Genomic DNA, 17,903 nt, shown 5'->3' on the forward strand with positions numbered 1-17,903 from the left:
CACCAATTACAGAAACATTTTTGAGCAAAGTTATGCTCTATTCTGCAGACAACTATTTTCCTTATGAAAAACAGTTTCTGGCTTACTACTGCATGTTGGTAGAGACTGAACACCTGACCATGGGACACCAAGGCGACCATGCCTCCTGAGCTGTTCAACATGAACTGAATGTGCAGAACTCCCTCATCAAATGAAAGCAACATTGGAGATCAGGCTCAAGCAAACCTGGCAAAGTTGCATGAACTAATATTGCTTAGACTCCTGTGATACCTACTCCTGCTGTACTGTTACTTCTCCATCAACCCATAACAAACGTCCTATGACCACTGGGTATAGGAGAAAAATCTGCAGCTAGGTTTACAAATGATTTTGCATGATATGCTGATACTAACCAAAACCAGACTGTTGCAGGATTATAACTCCATACAAAGGTGGCTCTGAAAGACAGGGGAGGAGAAATCCTCCTAATATGTAAAACCTAGAGCAACATATCTGATTGTTCATTTTCCTTGGTTGGCGAGATAGCCAGAAGTACAGGTCTATGCTGATTCATGGGCAGTGGTTTAGCTGAAGAGTCAAAGTTTGGAAAAAATAATGTAAAACTGCTGACAGGGAGGTCTGAGGGGAAATCATGTGAACAGACCTCTCAGGATGAAAAGGATGTGTAAGGACTATTTCTATCCCATGTGAATGCTCCCAAAGACTTCCACTGCAGAGGAGACTCTCAGTGATCAGGTGGACAAGATGACCCATTCCATGAATGTCAGCTGGATACCCTGGTGCTTGCAAAATGGCCTTGGCAGCAGGGAAGGAGGCTACACACTCACCCTCAACAAAGCACATCTGCCTACCACCCCTGCCGAGCACCCGCAGAGGCCAATGCTGAGCCCCTAACATGGCACCATTTCTGGGAGGATTAGCCAGTCACCCAGTAGGAGGATGACTACAGTGCACACCTGCCTTCATAAAAAGGGCAGTGATTTTTTTTCTTACTGAAATAAATATGTATTTGAGATATGGATTTTCCATCCCTGACCACAATGTTCTGCCAGCATCACAATCTGTGGACTTCAAGAATGTCTTATTCATTATTCTGGTAGCGCATATAACATTGCTTCTAACCATGGAACACAATTCATGGCAAAGAAGTACAAGAATGGGCTCACATACATGGAGTTTAATTTTTTACCATATACTCCATCACGCAGAAGTAGCTGACCTAATAGAATGTCAAGATAGTCTTTTGACAACTTATTTATTGCACTAGCTAGCAAACTACCCACTGTGAGGTTTGGGTGTGGACTTACAGGATGGAGTGTCACACAAACTAGCAACCAAGACTGATGCTGTTTTTCTCACAACCAGAGCATAAGGGCCTAGGAATGAATGAATGAAAATGAAAGCAGCTCCTCTTATAATTATACACAACAATCCACTTGCAGCTTGTAATTCCTGCAGCTTTGAGCTCTTGAGTTAGAGGTTTTAGTTTCCTAGGGAGGAATACTTTTACAGGGGACACAAGAATAGTTCCACTTAACTGGAAATTAAGTTCACTACTGGCCACTTGGGCTGCTCATTCCACTGAATCAACAGGCAGGAAAACAGGGGTTTATGATATTGGCTAGGTGACTGATATTGACTATCAACAATAGGTATGACGGCTGCTATACCTTGAGGGCAAAAAGGAATATGTTTGGAATCCAGGGAATTATCTGGTGTTCTTTTTTTTATCATCTTTAATTTCTTTCATCAGTATCTTATAGTTTTCTGCAAACAGGTCTTTTGTCTCCCTAGGTAGATTTATTCCTAGGTATTTTATTCTTTTTGTTGCAATGGTAAATGGGAGTGTTTCCTTAATATCTCTTTCAGATTGTTCATCATTAGTATATAGGAATGCAAGAGATTTCTGTCCATTAATTTTGTATCCTGCAACTTTACCAAATTCATTGATTAGCTCTAGTAGTTTTCTGGCGGCATCTTTAGGATTCTCTATGTATAGTATCGTGTCATCTGCAAACAGTGACAGTTTTACTTCTTCTTTTCCAATTTGTATTCCTTTTATTTCTTTTTCTTCTCTGATTGCCGTGGCTAGGACTTCCAAAACTATGTTGAATAAGCGTGGCGAGAGTGGACATCCTTGTCTTGTTCCTGATCTTAGACGAAATGCTTTCAGTTTTTCAACATTGAGAATGATGTTTGCTGTGGGTTTGTCGTATATGGCCTTTATTATGTTGACGTAGGTTCCCTCTATGCCCACTTTCTGGAGAGTTTTTATCCCTCTATGCCCACTTTCTGGAGTGTTGAATTATGTCAAAAGCTTTTACTGCATCTATTGAGATGATCATATGGTTTTTATTCTTCAATTTGTTAATATGGTGTATCACATTGATTGATTTTCGTATATTGAAGAATCCTTGCATCCCTGGGATAAATCCCACTTGATCACAGTGTATGATCCTTTTAATGTGTTGTTGGATTCTGTTTGCTAGCATTTTGTTGAGGATTTTTGCATCTATATTCATCACAGATATTGGTCTGTAATTTTCTATTTTTGTAGTCTCTTTGTCTGGTTTTGGTATCAGGGTGATCATGGCCTCATAGAATGAGTTTGGGAGTGTTCCTTCCTCTGTAATTTCTTGGAAGAGTTTGAGAAGGATGGGTGTTAGCTCTTCTCTAAATGTTTGATAGAATTCACCTGTGAAGACATCTGGTCCTGGACTTTTGTTGGAAATTTTTAATCACAGTTTCAATTTCATTACTTGTGATTGGTCTGTTCATATTTCCTATTTCTTCCTCGTTCAGTCTTAGAAGGTTATACCTTTCTAAGAATTTGTCCATTTCTTCCAGGTTGTCCATTTTGTTGGCACAGAGTTGCTTCTAGTAGTCTCTTAGGATGCTTTGTATTTCTGCCGTGTCTGTTGTAACTTCTCTTTCATTTCTAATTTTATTGATTTGCGTCCTCTCCCTCTTTTTCTTGATGAGTCTGGCTAATGGTTAATCAATTTTGTTTATCTTCTCAAAGAACAAGCTTTTAGTTTTATTGATTTTTGCTATTGTTTTCTTTGTTTCTATTTCATTTATTTCTGCTCTGCTCTTTATGATTTCTTTCCTTCTGTTAACTTTGGGTTTTGTTTGTTCTACTTTCTCTAGTTCCTTTAGGTGTAAGGTTAGATTGTTTATTTGAGATTTTTCTTGTTTCTTGAGGTAGGGTTGTATAGCTATAAACTTCCCTCTTAGAACTGCTTTTGCTGCATCCCATAGGTTTTGTATCATTGTGTTTTCATTGTCATTTGTCTCTATTTTTTGATTTCCTCTTTGATTTCTTCAGTGATCTCTTGGTTATGTAGTAACGTATTGTTTAGCCTCCATGTTTGTGTTTTTTACCTTTTTTCCCCCTGTAATTCATTTCTAATCTCATAGCGTTGTGGTCAGAAAAGATGCTTGATATGATTTCAATTTTCTTAAATTTACTGAGGCTTGATTTGTGACCCAAGATGTGATCTATCCTGGAGAATGTTCTGTGCGCACTTGAGAAGAAAGTGTAATCTGCTGTTTTTGGATGGAATGTCCTATAAATATCAATTAAATCTATCTGGTCTATTGTGTCATTTAAAGCTTCTGTTTCCTTATTTATCTTCATTTTGGAGGATCCGTCCATTGGTGTAAGTGAGGTGTTAAAGTCCCCCACTATTATTGTGTTACTGTTGATTTCCTCTTTTATAGCTGTTAGCAGTTGCCTTATGTATTGAGGTGCTCCTATGTTGGGTGCATATATATTTATAATTGTTATATCTTCTTCTTGGATTGATCCCTTGATCATTATGTAGTGTCCTTCCTTGTCTCTTGTAACATTCTTTAAAGTCTATTTTATCTGATATGAGTATTGCTACTCCAGCTTTCTTTTGATTTCCATTTGCATGGAATATCTTTTTCTATCCCCTCACTTTCAGTTTGTATGTGTCCCTAGGTCTGAAGTGGGTCTTTTGTAGACAGCATATATATGGGTCTTGTTTTTGTATCCATTCAGCAAGCCTGTGTCTTTTGGTTGGAGCATTTAATCCATTCACGTTTAAGGTAATTATCGATATGTATGTTCCTGTGACCATTTTCTTAATTGTTCTGGGTTTGTTTTTGTAGGTCCTTTTCTTCTCTTGTGTTTCCCACTTAGAGAAGTTCCTCTAGCATTTGTTGTAGAGCTGGTTTGGCGGTGGTGAATTCTCTTAGCTTTTGCTTGTCTGTAAAGCTTTTGATTTCTCCATTAAATCTGAATGAGATCCTTGCTGGGTAGAGTAATCTTGGTTATAGGTTCCTCCCTTTCATCACTTTAAGTATATCATGCCACTCCCTTGTAGCTTGTACAGTTTCTGCTGAGAAATCAGCTGTTAACCTTATGGGAGTTCCCTTGTATGTTATTTGTCATTTTTCCCTTGCTGCTTTCAATAATTTTTCTTTGTATTTAATTTTTGCCAATTTGATTACTATGTGTCTCGGCGTGTTTCTCCTTGGGTTTATCCTGCATGGAACTTGCTGCGCTTCCTGGAATTGGGTGGCTATTTCCTTTCCCATGTTAGGGAAGTTTTTGGCTATAATCTCTTCAAATATTTTCTCGGGTCCTTTCTCTCTCTCTTTTCCTTCTGGGACCCCTATCATGCGAATGTTGTTGTGTTTAATGTTGTCCCAGAGGTCTCTTAGGCTGTCTTCATTTCTTTTCATTTTTTTTTCTTTATTCTGTTCCGCAGCAGTGAATTCCACTATTCTGTCTTCCAGGTCACTTATCCATTCTTCTGCCTCAGTTATTCTGCTATTGATTCCTTCTAGTGCAGTTTTCATTTCAGTTATTGTATTGTTCATCTCTGTTTGTTCTTTAATTCTTCTAGGTCTTTGTTAAACATTTCTTGCATCTTCTCAATCTTCACCTCCATTCTTTTTCCGAGGTCCTGGATCATCTTCACTATCATTATTCTGAATTCTTTTTCTGGAAGGTTGCCTATCTCCATTTCACTTAGTTTTTTTTTCTGGGGTTTTATCTTGTTCCTTCATCTGGTACATAGCCCTCTGCCTTTTCATCTTGTCTATCTTTCTGTGAATGTGGTTTTTGTTCCACGGGCTGCAGGACTGTAGTTCTTCTTGCTTCTGTGGTGTTCTTCTTAAGAGGGTCATATCCATCAGTCAAAGCTGATGGAATTTTTGCAAGATGAACAGAGTTTTGGAGCAGGATGATGGTGATGGTTGCACAACAATGTGAATGTACTTAATGTCACTGAATTGTACACTTACAAATGGTTAATATGGGAAGGCTTCTCATAGGGAAAAGAGGACGGTCTGAGATAGCCCTCGGAATATGTACAGAATCTACATAAGAAGAGAATGTAATGGTCGTAAGCAGGGTCTCTGGAGTCAGATGGACTTGGTTCAGATTCTGCCACTTATTAGCTTTGTAACTCTGGTTGAGTTATGTAACCTATCTGTGCCTCAATTTCCTCATCTATAAAATGGGGATAATAATAATAGGGCACTTACCTCATAGGGTTGTGAGGATTAAATGAGTTAGTATATGTTTAGTGTGACAGAAGAGTATTGTCTGACACATAGTAAGCATTACACATGTATCATTATTTTTTTTTAAATTAAAATTTTTAGTTTAGTTATAATATTGTATTAGTTTCAGGTGTACAACATAGTGATTTGATATTTTTATAAATTATACTCCACATAAAGTTATTATACAATATTGGCTATTTTCTCTGTGCTGTATATTACATCCTTATATGTTATTTGTTTTTGTTTTTTTTTTACATCTTTACTGAAGTATAATTGCTTTACAATGTTGTGTTAGTTTCTGCTGTATAACAAAGTGAATCAGCTATGCATATACATACATCCCCATATCCCCTCACTATTGCGTCTCCCTCCCCCACTCCACCCCACCTCTCTAGATGGACACAAAGCACTGAGCTGATCTCCCTGTGCTATGTGGCTGCTTCCCACTAGTTATCTATTTTGTATTTGGTATTTTATATTTTGTTATATATGTCCATGCCACTCTCTCTCTTCATCCCAGCTTACCCTTCCCCCTCAGAACCATTTTTTTTTTTGATTCCATATATATGTGTTAGCATACGGTATTTGTTTTTCTCTTTCTGACTTACTTCACTCTGTATGACAGACTCATTGCTATTATTAAGCAAGGAAAGACCAGTACATTCTGGCCAGAAGGCATGGCTCAGCAAATGTGCAGAATGGGAATATGCAAATCTTATTTAGAGGGTTCCTGAAGGGGAATAGTCTGGCAAGAGCAATAGCCACAACTTACCAGTTACCAATCAGAGGGAGGGAAAGTGACTCTCCGGACACCGGCGTCTCTCCTAATAGCACAGAGGAGTGTGGGACACCCAGCTGAGGCCTCCCGAATCTTTGGGGCTCTGTTCCCACCAGTGCCTTTTCTGGGAGCTTCAGTAGGTGGCATTCTACCTGCTTTGAGCACTCACAGCCTGTCCTTACAGACCTTTTGAGCTGCTTTGGACTATTTCTTTGGACACATGTACCCAGACAAAGGCTCAGGAGGGAAACACATGGGACAGACTCCGGGATGTAGAACTTACCGCTCTGCGACAGCCAAATTGGGTGGCAGGGAGGTGAGCCCATTGCCTGTGAGGAGCAGGACACGGAGGTGTGGCAGAAGCCCCAGATCACAGATGGCCTCTGCAGTGAGGCTGTTGAAGGAAAGGTCCAGGAACTATGGCACAAAGATATAAGATGGGGAAATAGAAGCACTACTCGTGACAATGATGCTCATACATGAGGTGGGAGCTGGATTTTTTTTTTTTTTTTAACCTTCCAGGAGGGCCCATCGCCCACAGGCTAAAACCCTCCTGACTCTCAGGATTAACTTTCAAGGTCTACTAGAGTCATTCTACTATGTCCAACCTATTTGCCAGCCTCAGCCCCCATACTGCAAGCCTTTGTTTACCCCATGGTGCTGGCCAAAGTGACTGCTCCCCATTCCTTGCCACACCCCATGTAGAGATCTTTGCTTGAGCTTTTCACTCAGGAATGCCCTTTCTCCATGTATCTGAATCCAAGTCCTAAAAGGCCAGTTCAAAAGCTGCCTCCTTATAAAACCTTTCTTAATTCCCCAGCCAGATGGAATCTCTCCCTCCTGACTTTGAGTGCTTTAGCTAGACTGTTCTGAGGTTACTGCTCACAGTCAGCCAGGTAACTGTGATAACTGGACATAAGCCTGAGGAATAAGGTACTGGTACATGGATGTGCTGAGCAGGTGCTGGCACACAGTGGTGGACTAGGCTATAAACTCTCTGAGGTGAAGCACCTTGTCACTGTATCGATGTATCCTTATAATCTAGCATAGTACCTGGCACATAGTAGATGCACATTAAAAAACCAGCTGAAATGAACTGGCTTATTAGGACAATGACCCAAACTGACACCTCATCATAAAGCACTTTCTAACTAGCCATCTAGATTCATGAGATAGTTGACTTGAGTTAGGAGACTAGTCAGGAAACTGAGTTTCTCTCTGCAAAGACAAAGGCAATTGTGATAAATTATATCACCCCAGTCTCTGGTCTCCCTCTTCTAGAAGAGCCTCTCTGGACACTCACTTTAGCTCTTATGTACAAGTCTGCTCCCTTCCCTCTCCCTCTGTAATAGGGAAGAACCTTTGTACTCTATCACAAGTTAATCACTAAAGGAATGTTGCCTATAAGCTTAAATTATACGTAATGGCCCATCTCTGGGAACCCCACCTCCCAGGTAATGAGCATTAAGCTAAAATACCTTTATCTCACAGGAAACATCCTGACCAGGCCCACCTGTGAATGACTGCAGGAAGGAAGAAATTAACACATCCCCTCCGGAGGCTGACCAGAACCAGGAAATGTTAAGACTTTACTCCCTCCTCTTTTAGTATAAAAGAAGCCTGAATTCTAACTCAGGCAAGATGGTTCTTTGGGACACTAGACCACCATCTTCTTGGTCTGCTGAGTTTCCAAATAAAGTCGCTATTCCTTGCCCTAACACCTTATCTCTCAATTTATTGGCTTGCTGTGTGGCAAGCAGTACTCGGTAATACCTCCACCAACACACACCCATAGACGCCTACTGAATGGGGCCAGTTTCCACATCTTATCCCACTGGTGCAGGGACAAGGTTTCTGGTCCACCACTTCAGTGAAATACAGTCAGTCACACATACACAACTGACTGCAGGTCATTGCTGGAGGAGGACTGGGTTTGGTACTCCACTTTAGTACTTAATTGACAGGCTCTGTAGACCTGTGTTTAAGTCCTGGCTAATTGTGTGATCTTGGGCAAATTATCAATACTTAACCAAGTATCCTTATCTATAAAGTGGAAATAATAATGGATTTTTATGAGGAATTATGTAGGTAAAGCCTTTAGCATGAAGCCTAGTGCACCATAAATGCTTAATGTTGGCTGTCATGGTCATCACAATCCCTCCATTCAAGGCCCCTATACTGAAGGCTTACTTTGAACCAGTCCCTGCCCTGTGTGAGCTCACAGCCTAGTTGGGCAGCTAGATACATATATGTGTCTGTTTAAGTAGCAATGCTGCTGGGATAGATGTTTGAGCTCCACCAGGGGGTCCAGACGGGCTTCACGGAGCAGGTGATGCTTAAGCTGTCCTCAGAGACTAGTCGGTATTCACCAAATTGTTAAGGGCAAAAAGACATACAGCACAGCAAGTGGCATGTATAGAAGCCAGGAGGCAGCCTTCCTTATTCTGAGAACTGCAAATGGTTTGGGTATGACTAGAGTCCATGGTATACAGAGGGCTTGATAGGACTGCACAGGCCATGAAAGATGCCCAGCACAAAAGGAATGCCGAGTTCATGCTGCCATCAGTAAATTCCAAGTTTTGAGAGTTCATACAAATGGGTGATCCCACTTGGCAGGGGCAGAGAGAGAAGCCTTCAAGGATGAAGACCTGGAAAGCTGGCTTGGATAAACATAAAGATGGGGATCTTTCTCTCCTTCATACACATATGTGGACAGTCAGCAATGGATTCTACCTCAATATCTCTCATACTTGTTTCTTCCAATCCATGCTTTATACAGCAGCCATGCCACACTGGTTTTTCTAAAATACAGTTCAGACCCTATTACTCCTCAGTTCCAAATCCTTCAATGGACCCCTGTTATCCATAGGATAAGATTCAAAGTCCCTCTAAGGCTCTCTACAGTCTCTCTTCCGTTACCTCGCCAGGCTCATCTATCACCACACTCTATGGTGTCTCACTCCATTCCAACCATACTGGGCTGTTCCATCAGTGTTCTAGCTCAGAAATTGGCAAACAAAGGCCTATAAGCCAAATCCAGCCTGCTGCCTGTTTTGTATGGCCTGTGAGCTAAGAATGCTTTGTACATTTTTAAATGGTTAGGAAAAAAGCACAAAAAGAATAACATTGTATGAAAATTATGTAAAATTCAAATTTCAGCATCATAAAGTTTTATGGGAACACAGCCCTGTCCCTTTGCTTACATACTGTCTACAACTGCTTTCCTTCTACAACAGCAGAGTGGACTAGTTATGAGAGTTATGACTAGTTATGACTGTACGGACCGCAAAGTCTAGAATATTCACCGTCTGGCCTCCTACCGAAAAAGTTTGCTGACCCTTGCTCTGGCTGCTTTGGCTATTTCATGTCGGGTCCAAATCTGCTCTCTATGGAAGTAAGGGCAGCTCAAATAAACGAATAGTCTTAGAACTGCAGGTCGCAGAATTTCACAGCTGGCCCAGAATTTACAGAGGGGGAAACTTAAGTTCCAGAGAGGTAAGTTATTTGGCTGAGGAGGTATGGCAAAGTAGTGGCAGACCAAGACTAGAAACGAGGTCTCCTGACTTTCAGGGCAGAGCTCCAGCTGACTCTTTTTCAGGCCCGTATGCAGAGAATCAAATCATGACAAAGCTGTTTTCCTAAACTGACTCCTGAAGAGTTCTACTCTGGGTGACAGCCTTTCTGGCAAACAAGGACAGAAGATTCCTAACTTGGATGCTGCATCTGCTGAGTCACATCAAGTTTTATTACACATCAAAGTATTCACTGCCATGAGCTGCAAATTCAGGACATTTGACAGGTTTATCCTTTTTCTTAGAGAACCCTTTCAAACCACAGAGAGATGAAAACAAATGATTGGCCAGGAGATTTCCTCTTCTCATTTATGTTCTGCATCTTGACTTTGGTCTGCTCTCTTATGTAAATAAATTCCCTTGGGTAGGGCTGGTCTGCTGGATAAATAATCTTCATCAGTTGTTATCAAACTATGAAGTAGGGCCTCCCAAAAGTCCATTATGATCAACCAGTAAGTCAGCTGTGGGGTCAGAGCCTGTAGTCATGTCCCCTCCCTGTGGCCCACTGGCACTTGAAGTAGGGGTTTGAAATGGTAAGGATGAGGAAGGTAGGATGCCTGGCACAATGCATGATATATAGAAGCTCAATAACTACTTTTATAAGAAGCAAAATAAAAAATTAATGGAAACTTATAATAAGCTCCCAGGCCTGTAGGTGAGGGAAGTGGCTCCCTGTATCTCTAGAGCATCTGGAACCAGTTTCCCACTGTCTATAATAAACTCTGGTATTGTGCTAGGTTTTTAACCTAGCACAAAATTGCATCAGTTGTTGTAAATTTACTCTCTCCCTCTCCCTGTATTATTGGACCTTCAAGAGCTTCACTTCCTGGATAAGCATGAGGACCACTCCTGTCAGAAATCATAGTAAAGCACTGTTATCCTCAATATGGTTGGAAACCACGGAGAAAAGGTACCATTACATTCAGTATAGCATGCTTTAAAAATGCAAGGACTTATAATCCATTTTAGGAAGATTACCATCCCAAGCGGTTAAAACGTCTTAAAACTTTGGCATGTAAAGGGCATCAACTCTTAAAAGTTCAGTTTTGTGGAAGGTCTCTCTCTGGCCAGACCAGGTTAAATGAAGTTTTTATGAAGAATGGCCGATTCTTGACATTTGTAGATTAAATAATTTAAGTTACCAGCTCTTTGGGGTAAACCCCAAGGCTCATGACATGCAGACATTTTGCTGAGGTGTGACTCTGAAGCTCTTCTAGAAGGCCAACATGTGGGGAAGAGCCCATTACTTAGTGTGTGAACCTGGCCAGATGCCCGCCCCACACCTCAAGCCAGCTCTACTGTTCTCTACTCTCCATGTATGCAGACTCCCAGGTGGTGACAAAAGCTTTGTTTCTTTGCGAAAAATGATCCTAAAGTTTTCATGGATGTTGAAGGGGTGATTAACTTGAAGTATGAGAACATGTATAGAAAATGCATGACGATGGGAAATTTAATTTAGGAGAAAGCCAAGAGTGCAAAGTTTTTTGTATTTGTGAATACAAAACAGCTGTGGATGTATAGAACTTATAGCAGCCCTACTTTATTTCACACTCATCCCTGGGCCTATGGCCCAGAGCCTATGGGCCTATGGCCCATAACCTTATCCGAGCTCATTAGAACCAATCTGGCTCACTCATACCAGGATGGGTCTCTGGAATCGGTCCATAACGCCTCTAGTTCAGCGGGTCCAATTTGCTGTGCCTAGCACTTAACCTCCATGGCTCAACCCCCACTGGATCCAGATCTCCCCTCAAATTCTCCTTCCTACAGTACTCTATTCAAAATCACTCCTCTGCACAGACTCCTTTGGACATGACCTTTGGCATTTATTTTCCAAGACCACGCCCCGTGGCCATAAGTATAATATATTCTCACCCACTGGCCACCACCTCCACCAGCCCCACTCCCTTATTACCACCACCAACTCCACCACCCACCCCAGAGGAACACCCTGAAGCAAGGTGGCTATAAAGGCCCAGAGAGCCCCTTCGCAACAGTTTTAATCAGTAGACTCCTTACACCCATTCCTTACAGGGATACAGGTGGACACCAAAAACTCCCTACCTCCAACTTACTTCCAAGGACTTAAAGTCTCCATCCTTCACGTAGACTGTTTTGATGCCATTAAATGCGAGCTCCAGTTCCTTTAAGACTGGAAATGTGTGAAATGCCTCTACAGGGGGAGGAGAAAGAGAGAAACGGTGGCTTGTGAAGGACGTAAGAGAAAGATATTAACAGTGGTCATTTACTGGGTTCCCACTGCGTTAGGCCAGACACTGTGTAAAGTGCTTTACATACATGGACACTAAATCTCTAAAAACCCTGAAAAATAGGGATTACTACTTCCATTCCACTGCTGAAGAAACCAAGGCTTAGCTAGGCTAAGTGATTTGCTAGAAATAGAATTGCTGGTAAGTGGAAGGGCCAAGGACTGAATCTAAGCCTAATTCCAAAGCCCATTTAAAAAATGATCTTTATTATTTCTGGTTATAAAAGTGAAACATTCCCACCAAAAAGCTTTAAAAAACATAGAAACATAAAAGTTCCCTTTAATCTCAACACCTAGAGGTAACTATTCAAAGCTTCATGTACAATACCCCAGACTTTTTCTCATGTGTATACTGACACACACACACACAAACTTCTTTTTACAAAAAGGGAATCATACTACACACGTACTGTGACTTGCTTTTTTCCCTTAACAATATGACTTAAAGATTGTTTCAAGTCAAAACATATAGATCTGCATAATGTCTGAATTATGTTCTGTTGTATAGACATACCCTATTTTAGTTAACCATTCCCCTAGTGATAGTCGCTAGACTATCTGGATAAAAGGTTAAGAACACTCTTCCCCTTCTGCTTGAGAACGGGACCTTGGGTTAACTTTCTAGCCTTCTTCCCTTGGTAACATGAAACAAATGGTATGGTCACTGTGTTATTAGGCAATATTGCTATGGTAAAAATGACCCCAGGTTAGTAAACCACATCTGGACTAGGAGAAACTATAAATGAACTATAACGATCTCAAGGGGGCACTATAACTTTGGGCGTCTCTGTGTGTGGTGATGCCTATAACTGGACATGTCCTTTGCAGGAACTCTGGGAGCCATGTCTATGGAGTGTTACAACAGCTATCTGATCCCATGGGGAACAAGGTTTCTAAGCCAGAGTGGCTCCTGCATCCACCCAATGAGAGTTTCATTGTTTTGGCCCTGAGCTAGGGGCCACAGAGAATGGCTCATGGGTGGCTACATGAACAGCAGTGAGGATTCCACTGAAGAGGAACTGCTGACGCTGTGCTGCTGGCATACTGTGTGGAATTACTCAGAGCCTTCTAAGTGAACCTGGTGTCAAGTGTGGCCTATGGTGGTTTTGTGAGTTGGAATGTTCTGTAGAGCCTAATAGAAAGATGTGCTTTTGGGATGTTTCCAATGAACATCCTTGTACAAGTGTGTTTCTGTAGAATAAATTCCTGGGAGTGGAACTACTAGATGATGTTAAGAGACATCGCCAAACTACCTTCCAAAGATATTGCACCAATTTCTTACACTTGATTATGAGAGTACCCATTTCCCTACCAATGCTGGCAGTCATCAGTCCTTCTCATTTTTGTCAATATTTGATAGGCAGAAAATAGTACTTGGATGCTATTTTATTTACTAGTGAGGATGAGCATCTTTTCATATGCCTGTTGCCTGTTTTTCAAGCCCATGCTCCTGACAGACCATGCTGTTTCCTCAAAGGCAGGGACTTCGTCACATGCTTCTTTAAAAACACCCCTCAACCTCAATGCATTCAAAACTAATTCATCTTATTTCTCCCTAAACCTGCCTCTCCTGTAGTCTGTCTGTCTCAGTAAATCCTCTTGGTTCCTCCCTTTCCCTACATGCCCATTAGTTACCAAGTCTGGTTATTTCTACCTCCTCTTGAATCTCTCTCAATCCCCTCCACCCTTACTGCCACAGCCCTGGTTGAGGCCTCACCTCCTCTCTCCTGGAAAAATGAAACCATCTTCCAGGTTTCCTGGCTTCCATCTTATAATCCACACTCCTCACAGCCACCACTGAGCCTCTCTATTTCAAAGCCTTCCAAGGCTCTCTTTTGCCTGCAGGATTAAGCCCAAGTCACCCAGGGCCCCTGATAATATAGTCCTTGCCCATCTTTCTAGTCTCCATTCTCCCCTACCTATATACCCTGCACACATACAAAGCTTCCTCAGGGCCCCTGATCACTGCTCCATTGGCCTGAAATGCCTTCTCACCTTCTAATTCTTGAGTCACTCCTATTCGTGTTTTAGGTCTCAGCCTACATACTCTTCTTCTCAGAAGTTTCCTCTGACACTCTAGGCCCGGTTAATGGCCTGGTTAATTTTCTGATTCCCTCTATCATGGCACTGACCGTATACCCTGCTATAACTGAGCTCACCAGAACAGGAACTGGACATACTGATTTCTAAAAGCCAAGCAGTCATATAGTCCTGACACCCAGCAGGGGTCGCTGTGGATCTGCTGAATAAACAAGAAGGCTTTACAGTCCTACAGCTTTCAGGGACTTCACAATTCCTTACATGCAGTCCCTTGGTATCTGCAGGGGATTGGGTCCACCGCTCCCACCCTAACGCCCACCTCCACCACCATCCTGCATCACCACCATGGACACCAAAATCATGGATGCTCAAGTCCCCTGTATAAAATGATGCAGTGTTTGCATATAACCTGTGCCCAGCCTCCTGTATACTTTAAATCATCTCTAGGTTACCAATGATACCTAACATAATGTAAATGCTCCGTAAATTGTAAATACAATGTATATGCTACGTAAGTAGTTGCCAGTGCATGGCAAACTCAAGTTTTGCTTTTTGGAACTTTCCGGAATTTTTTTTCAAATATTTTCCATCCATATTTGGTTGAATCTGTGGATGTGGAATCCACAGATATGGAGGGCTGACTGTACTTATCTCATCTGAGTCTACAAGGTATCCTGCCTTGGGGAGGAAAAAAGGAAGGGCATTATCTCCATTTACAGTTAGAGAAGCAGGAGCTCACAGAGAAATGTTCTGAGTAGGCAGTGCCAGCTCTGGACTGGAATCAGGTCTGTGTGTTCTCCCTCACCCAGCCTACTGCACTCCAAAAAAAGGGATGCGTGGCCAGTCACAGGTGGACAGGCAAGTTCTAACACGAGAGACTGGCTGTGACAGCCAAGAGGCAGAAGGTAGTTTTCAGGAAGAAAACTTACCTAGAGGCAGTAGGTTTTCTGAGGCATTGATGTAAATCACAGAATTAAAATGCTTGAAGTCCTTTTCCTTAGCCTGCGAGAAGGCATTTCAAAGAACACAAGATTAGTTCCCTGCCTGCAGGCCTTGCTGAAGCTCCAGAGCTGCTGGCAGAAGGAGCAAAGACCTCAAGGGGTAAGAACAAGAGCAGAAACTTGTTAAAGGCAGGAAGGTCTTTTCTGCTTTTTTTTTCTATTATGAAATAATTCAAATGTTCATAAAAGTATAGTGAATGTTACTCTGAAGGCCCGAGTAACCACTATCCAGCTTTAATAAATCCCAATATTTTGCTGTCTTTGCTTCAAATCTCCTTAAAGAAACAGAACACTACAGAGAGTTGACCACCACCACTCCCCCTAACGTATCCATCCCCAATCATATTCTTCTCCCTCTTTCCCACAGATAACAGCTACCCTGAATTGGCGATTATCACTCCCATACCTGTTTTATACTTGTATTACATGTATGTGTATCCATAAACCATAAATACAGTGTTATTTACATGTTATAAAACTTTATATCAAATGCCATCATACTGTAGATATCATTCTGCAACCTGCCTTCTTCACTCAACACTATGTGTTTGAGATTTACTTGTGTTGAGACACATAGATCTTTTTAGATTTACTTATGTTGATACATTTTAACTGCTATGTGGCATTATATAAGCAATCTCTCTTTATATGCCATGGAAAGCCTACAAACCGAAAATATATGCCATATGTGGTAAACAGCAATACACTGGCTAATGGCAGGCCACAAATCTAGCTCCAAGCTACCTATTAGCCAGTGCAAAGAAAGAAACATGACTCATTACATAAGTCACAGAGTCTGCGAGTTGAGAACAAACCAGCATCTTGGGAGAACCACTACCACTCCTGGCACTGAAACCTGAGAGACATTTCTCCTGTAGGCTCTTTTGATGGGAACTCAGTGTCATACAATGAATCACACCCCAATAAAATTCTATGCACATTCAAACCACTTCCATAAGGCTATTATTTCCTTTAACTCACTTCACATGGGATAATGGCAACACCAAATATATAGCAAAAGATTGTGTCTGTGAATGTTGTTCCCACCCAGTGAGTCCCTGTCTGACCCTCCCCCTCCCTATGACCAGATTCCCAGTCCCCAAGGACTCTGGAAGTACAATGGTCCAACAGCCAGGAGCTACCTCAGGTCTGGCTCACCCCAATCACACCTCTGCTGGCTGGCCTTACCTTGGAGAACTTCAGGCCGCTCACGTTAATGGTGCATAGGTCGGACGGATTCTTTACACAGTGGTGCTTCAGCTGGAACACAGTGCAGACAATCAGCATCAAGGCCCCAACAAAGCTTATGTAATTGGCCAAGACAACAAATGACTCCCTGTTGAGGAGGGCAGCCTGGCACAGTGGAAAGAGCACGGGCTTCGGAGCTGCTCAGAATCAAGCTGCCACCTCAGCTCTCCCACCTCTGTTTCCCATCTGTAAGATGGGGATGGAAACATTGACTTTACGTGGTTCTTAGGAACAAACTTTCTCCTAATCCTAACTGAACTCTTTGACATAAGTATGATGATGTCTCTTCATAAATGAGAAAAGCAAGGCTAAAAGAGATAAAGTGACTTCCTTAAGGTCCCACAGCTAGTAAGTGATAGATCTATGATTTGAATCCAAATCTGTAATCACTAAACACTATGCTCTTAGGACTACCATACGTTGCTCTTCACAATTAAAAAGTCAGAAGAAAATCTCAGCTTTGGAGTTTCTATTTCTGTTTAATCAAACCCCATTCTTTTTTTCAGTTAATCATTTAGTTATGGTACCTTTTATGTTTAGGCATGGAACTAGGAATTTAAAAGACAATGTATAAGAAGCAGAAATATTCCATGCCTTCTGAAAGCTTAAAACTGCATGGAAGCCAAGGAGCAAGCAAGTATTTATAAACGTGATAATATTTTAAAGGAGAAATTCAAGATGCTATGGGAGACAGTAACAGGAGGTCCTAACCTCAGTGTGGAAGTGAGGAAATACTCACTTGAGGAAGTAATATTTCAGCTGATACCTAAGTGCTGAGTAGGAGTTGGTCCCATGAAAGTGAGTAGCAGGGGTCATGAAAATTATCAAGGCAGGTGAAAGCAAGGTGCTTTTGAGAGGATGAAAAACAAAGTAAGGCTAGGGAGGCAGTCATTAGATCATTTGTGTCCATGTTGGCTCTGTAAAGGAGCGTGGATTTTATCCTATAGTCAATGGAAATCTGTCAGAGGTTTTTTGGCAGGGGGCTAATAGAAATTTTATAAAAATTGCTATGTCTGACACACGCAGAAAGGATGAGAAGACAGGAAAGGGTGGTGAGAGACCACCGTACTAGACATTGTTAACTGGCTTCTCTAGAGCCACTTCTCTACTTCTTCCTTGTTAAAGAACCCCAATATCATTCACATTTCTCTGAGTGGATATATCCTTCAACTCCAGCTCCACAGGCTAAGTCTTGACTTTGTCTAATCCAGTCATGGTGGTCATGTTCCCCTAACCATTGACTGTTGGGATTTGTGATACAGGTTTGGCCAAGGAGACGCTGGCTGCTGGGGGTGGGACACCAGTTCTGGGAAGTTCTTACCTTTAAAACTCGATATAAGACAGTGACAATCCCTTTTCTACCTCTGGACATTATCCTTTAAATGCGATGACCAGAGCTCAGCAGCCATCTCAGATCATGAAGGCAATCAGCCCAAGAGGACAAGCTAATGTGC

At 41.7% G+C, this 17,903-nt stretch overlaps 1 protein-coding gene across 4 annotated transcripts in view; it reads right to left on the minus strand.

Annotated features, from left to right (window-relative positions):
* Nucleotides 1-17,903, minus strand: part of XRRA1 (X-ray radiation resistance associated 1) — a 105,320-nt gene that overhangs the window by 67,569 nt on the left and 19,848 nt on the right. Inside the window, exons 5-8 of one of the 4 annotated variants that reach the window (XM_060160020.1) lie at nucleotides 16,390-16,461; nucleotides 15,130-15,202; nucleotides 11,967-12,064; nucleotides 6,603-6,736 (exon numbers count right to left, since the gene is read on the minus strand). The exons of 1 other annotated variant lie outside the window; for it this stretch is intronic. In XM_060160020.1, the coding sequence (XP_060016003.1) occupies nucleotides 6,603-6,736; nucleotides 11,967-12,064; nucleotides 15,130-15,202; nucleotides 16,390-16,461 (377 nt within the window). Of the gene's footprint in view, nucleotides 1-6,313; nucleotides 6,366-6,602; nucleotides 6,737-11,966; nucleotides 12,065-15,129; nucleotides 15,203-16,389; nucleotides 16,462-17,903 lie in introns of those variants that run through there. 2 more of the 4 variants (XM_060160021.1, XM_060160022.1) reach the window with 2 other exon arrangements.

Source organism: Lagenorhynchus albirostris, chromosome 9, assembly GCF_949774975.1.
Source record: "Lagenorhynchus albirostris chromosome 9, mLagAlb1.1, whole genome shotgun sequence".
Taxonomy (NCBI): domain Eukaryota; kingdom Metazoa; phylum Chordata; class Mammalia; order Artiodactyla; family Delphinidae; genus Lagenorhynchus; species Lagenorhynchus albirostris.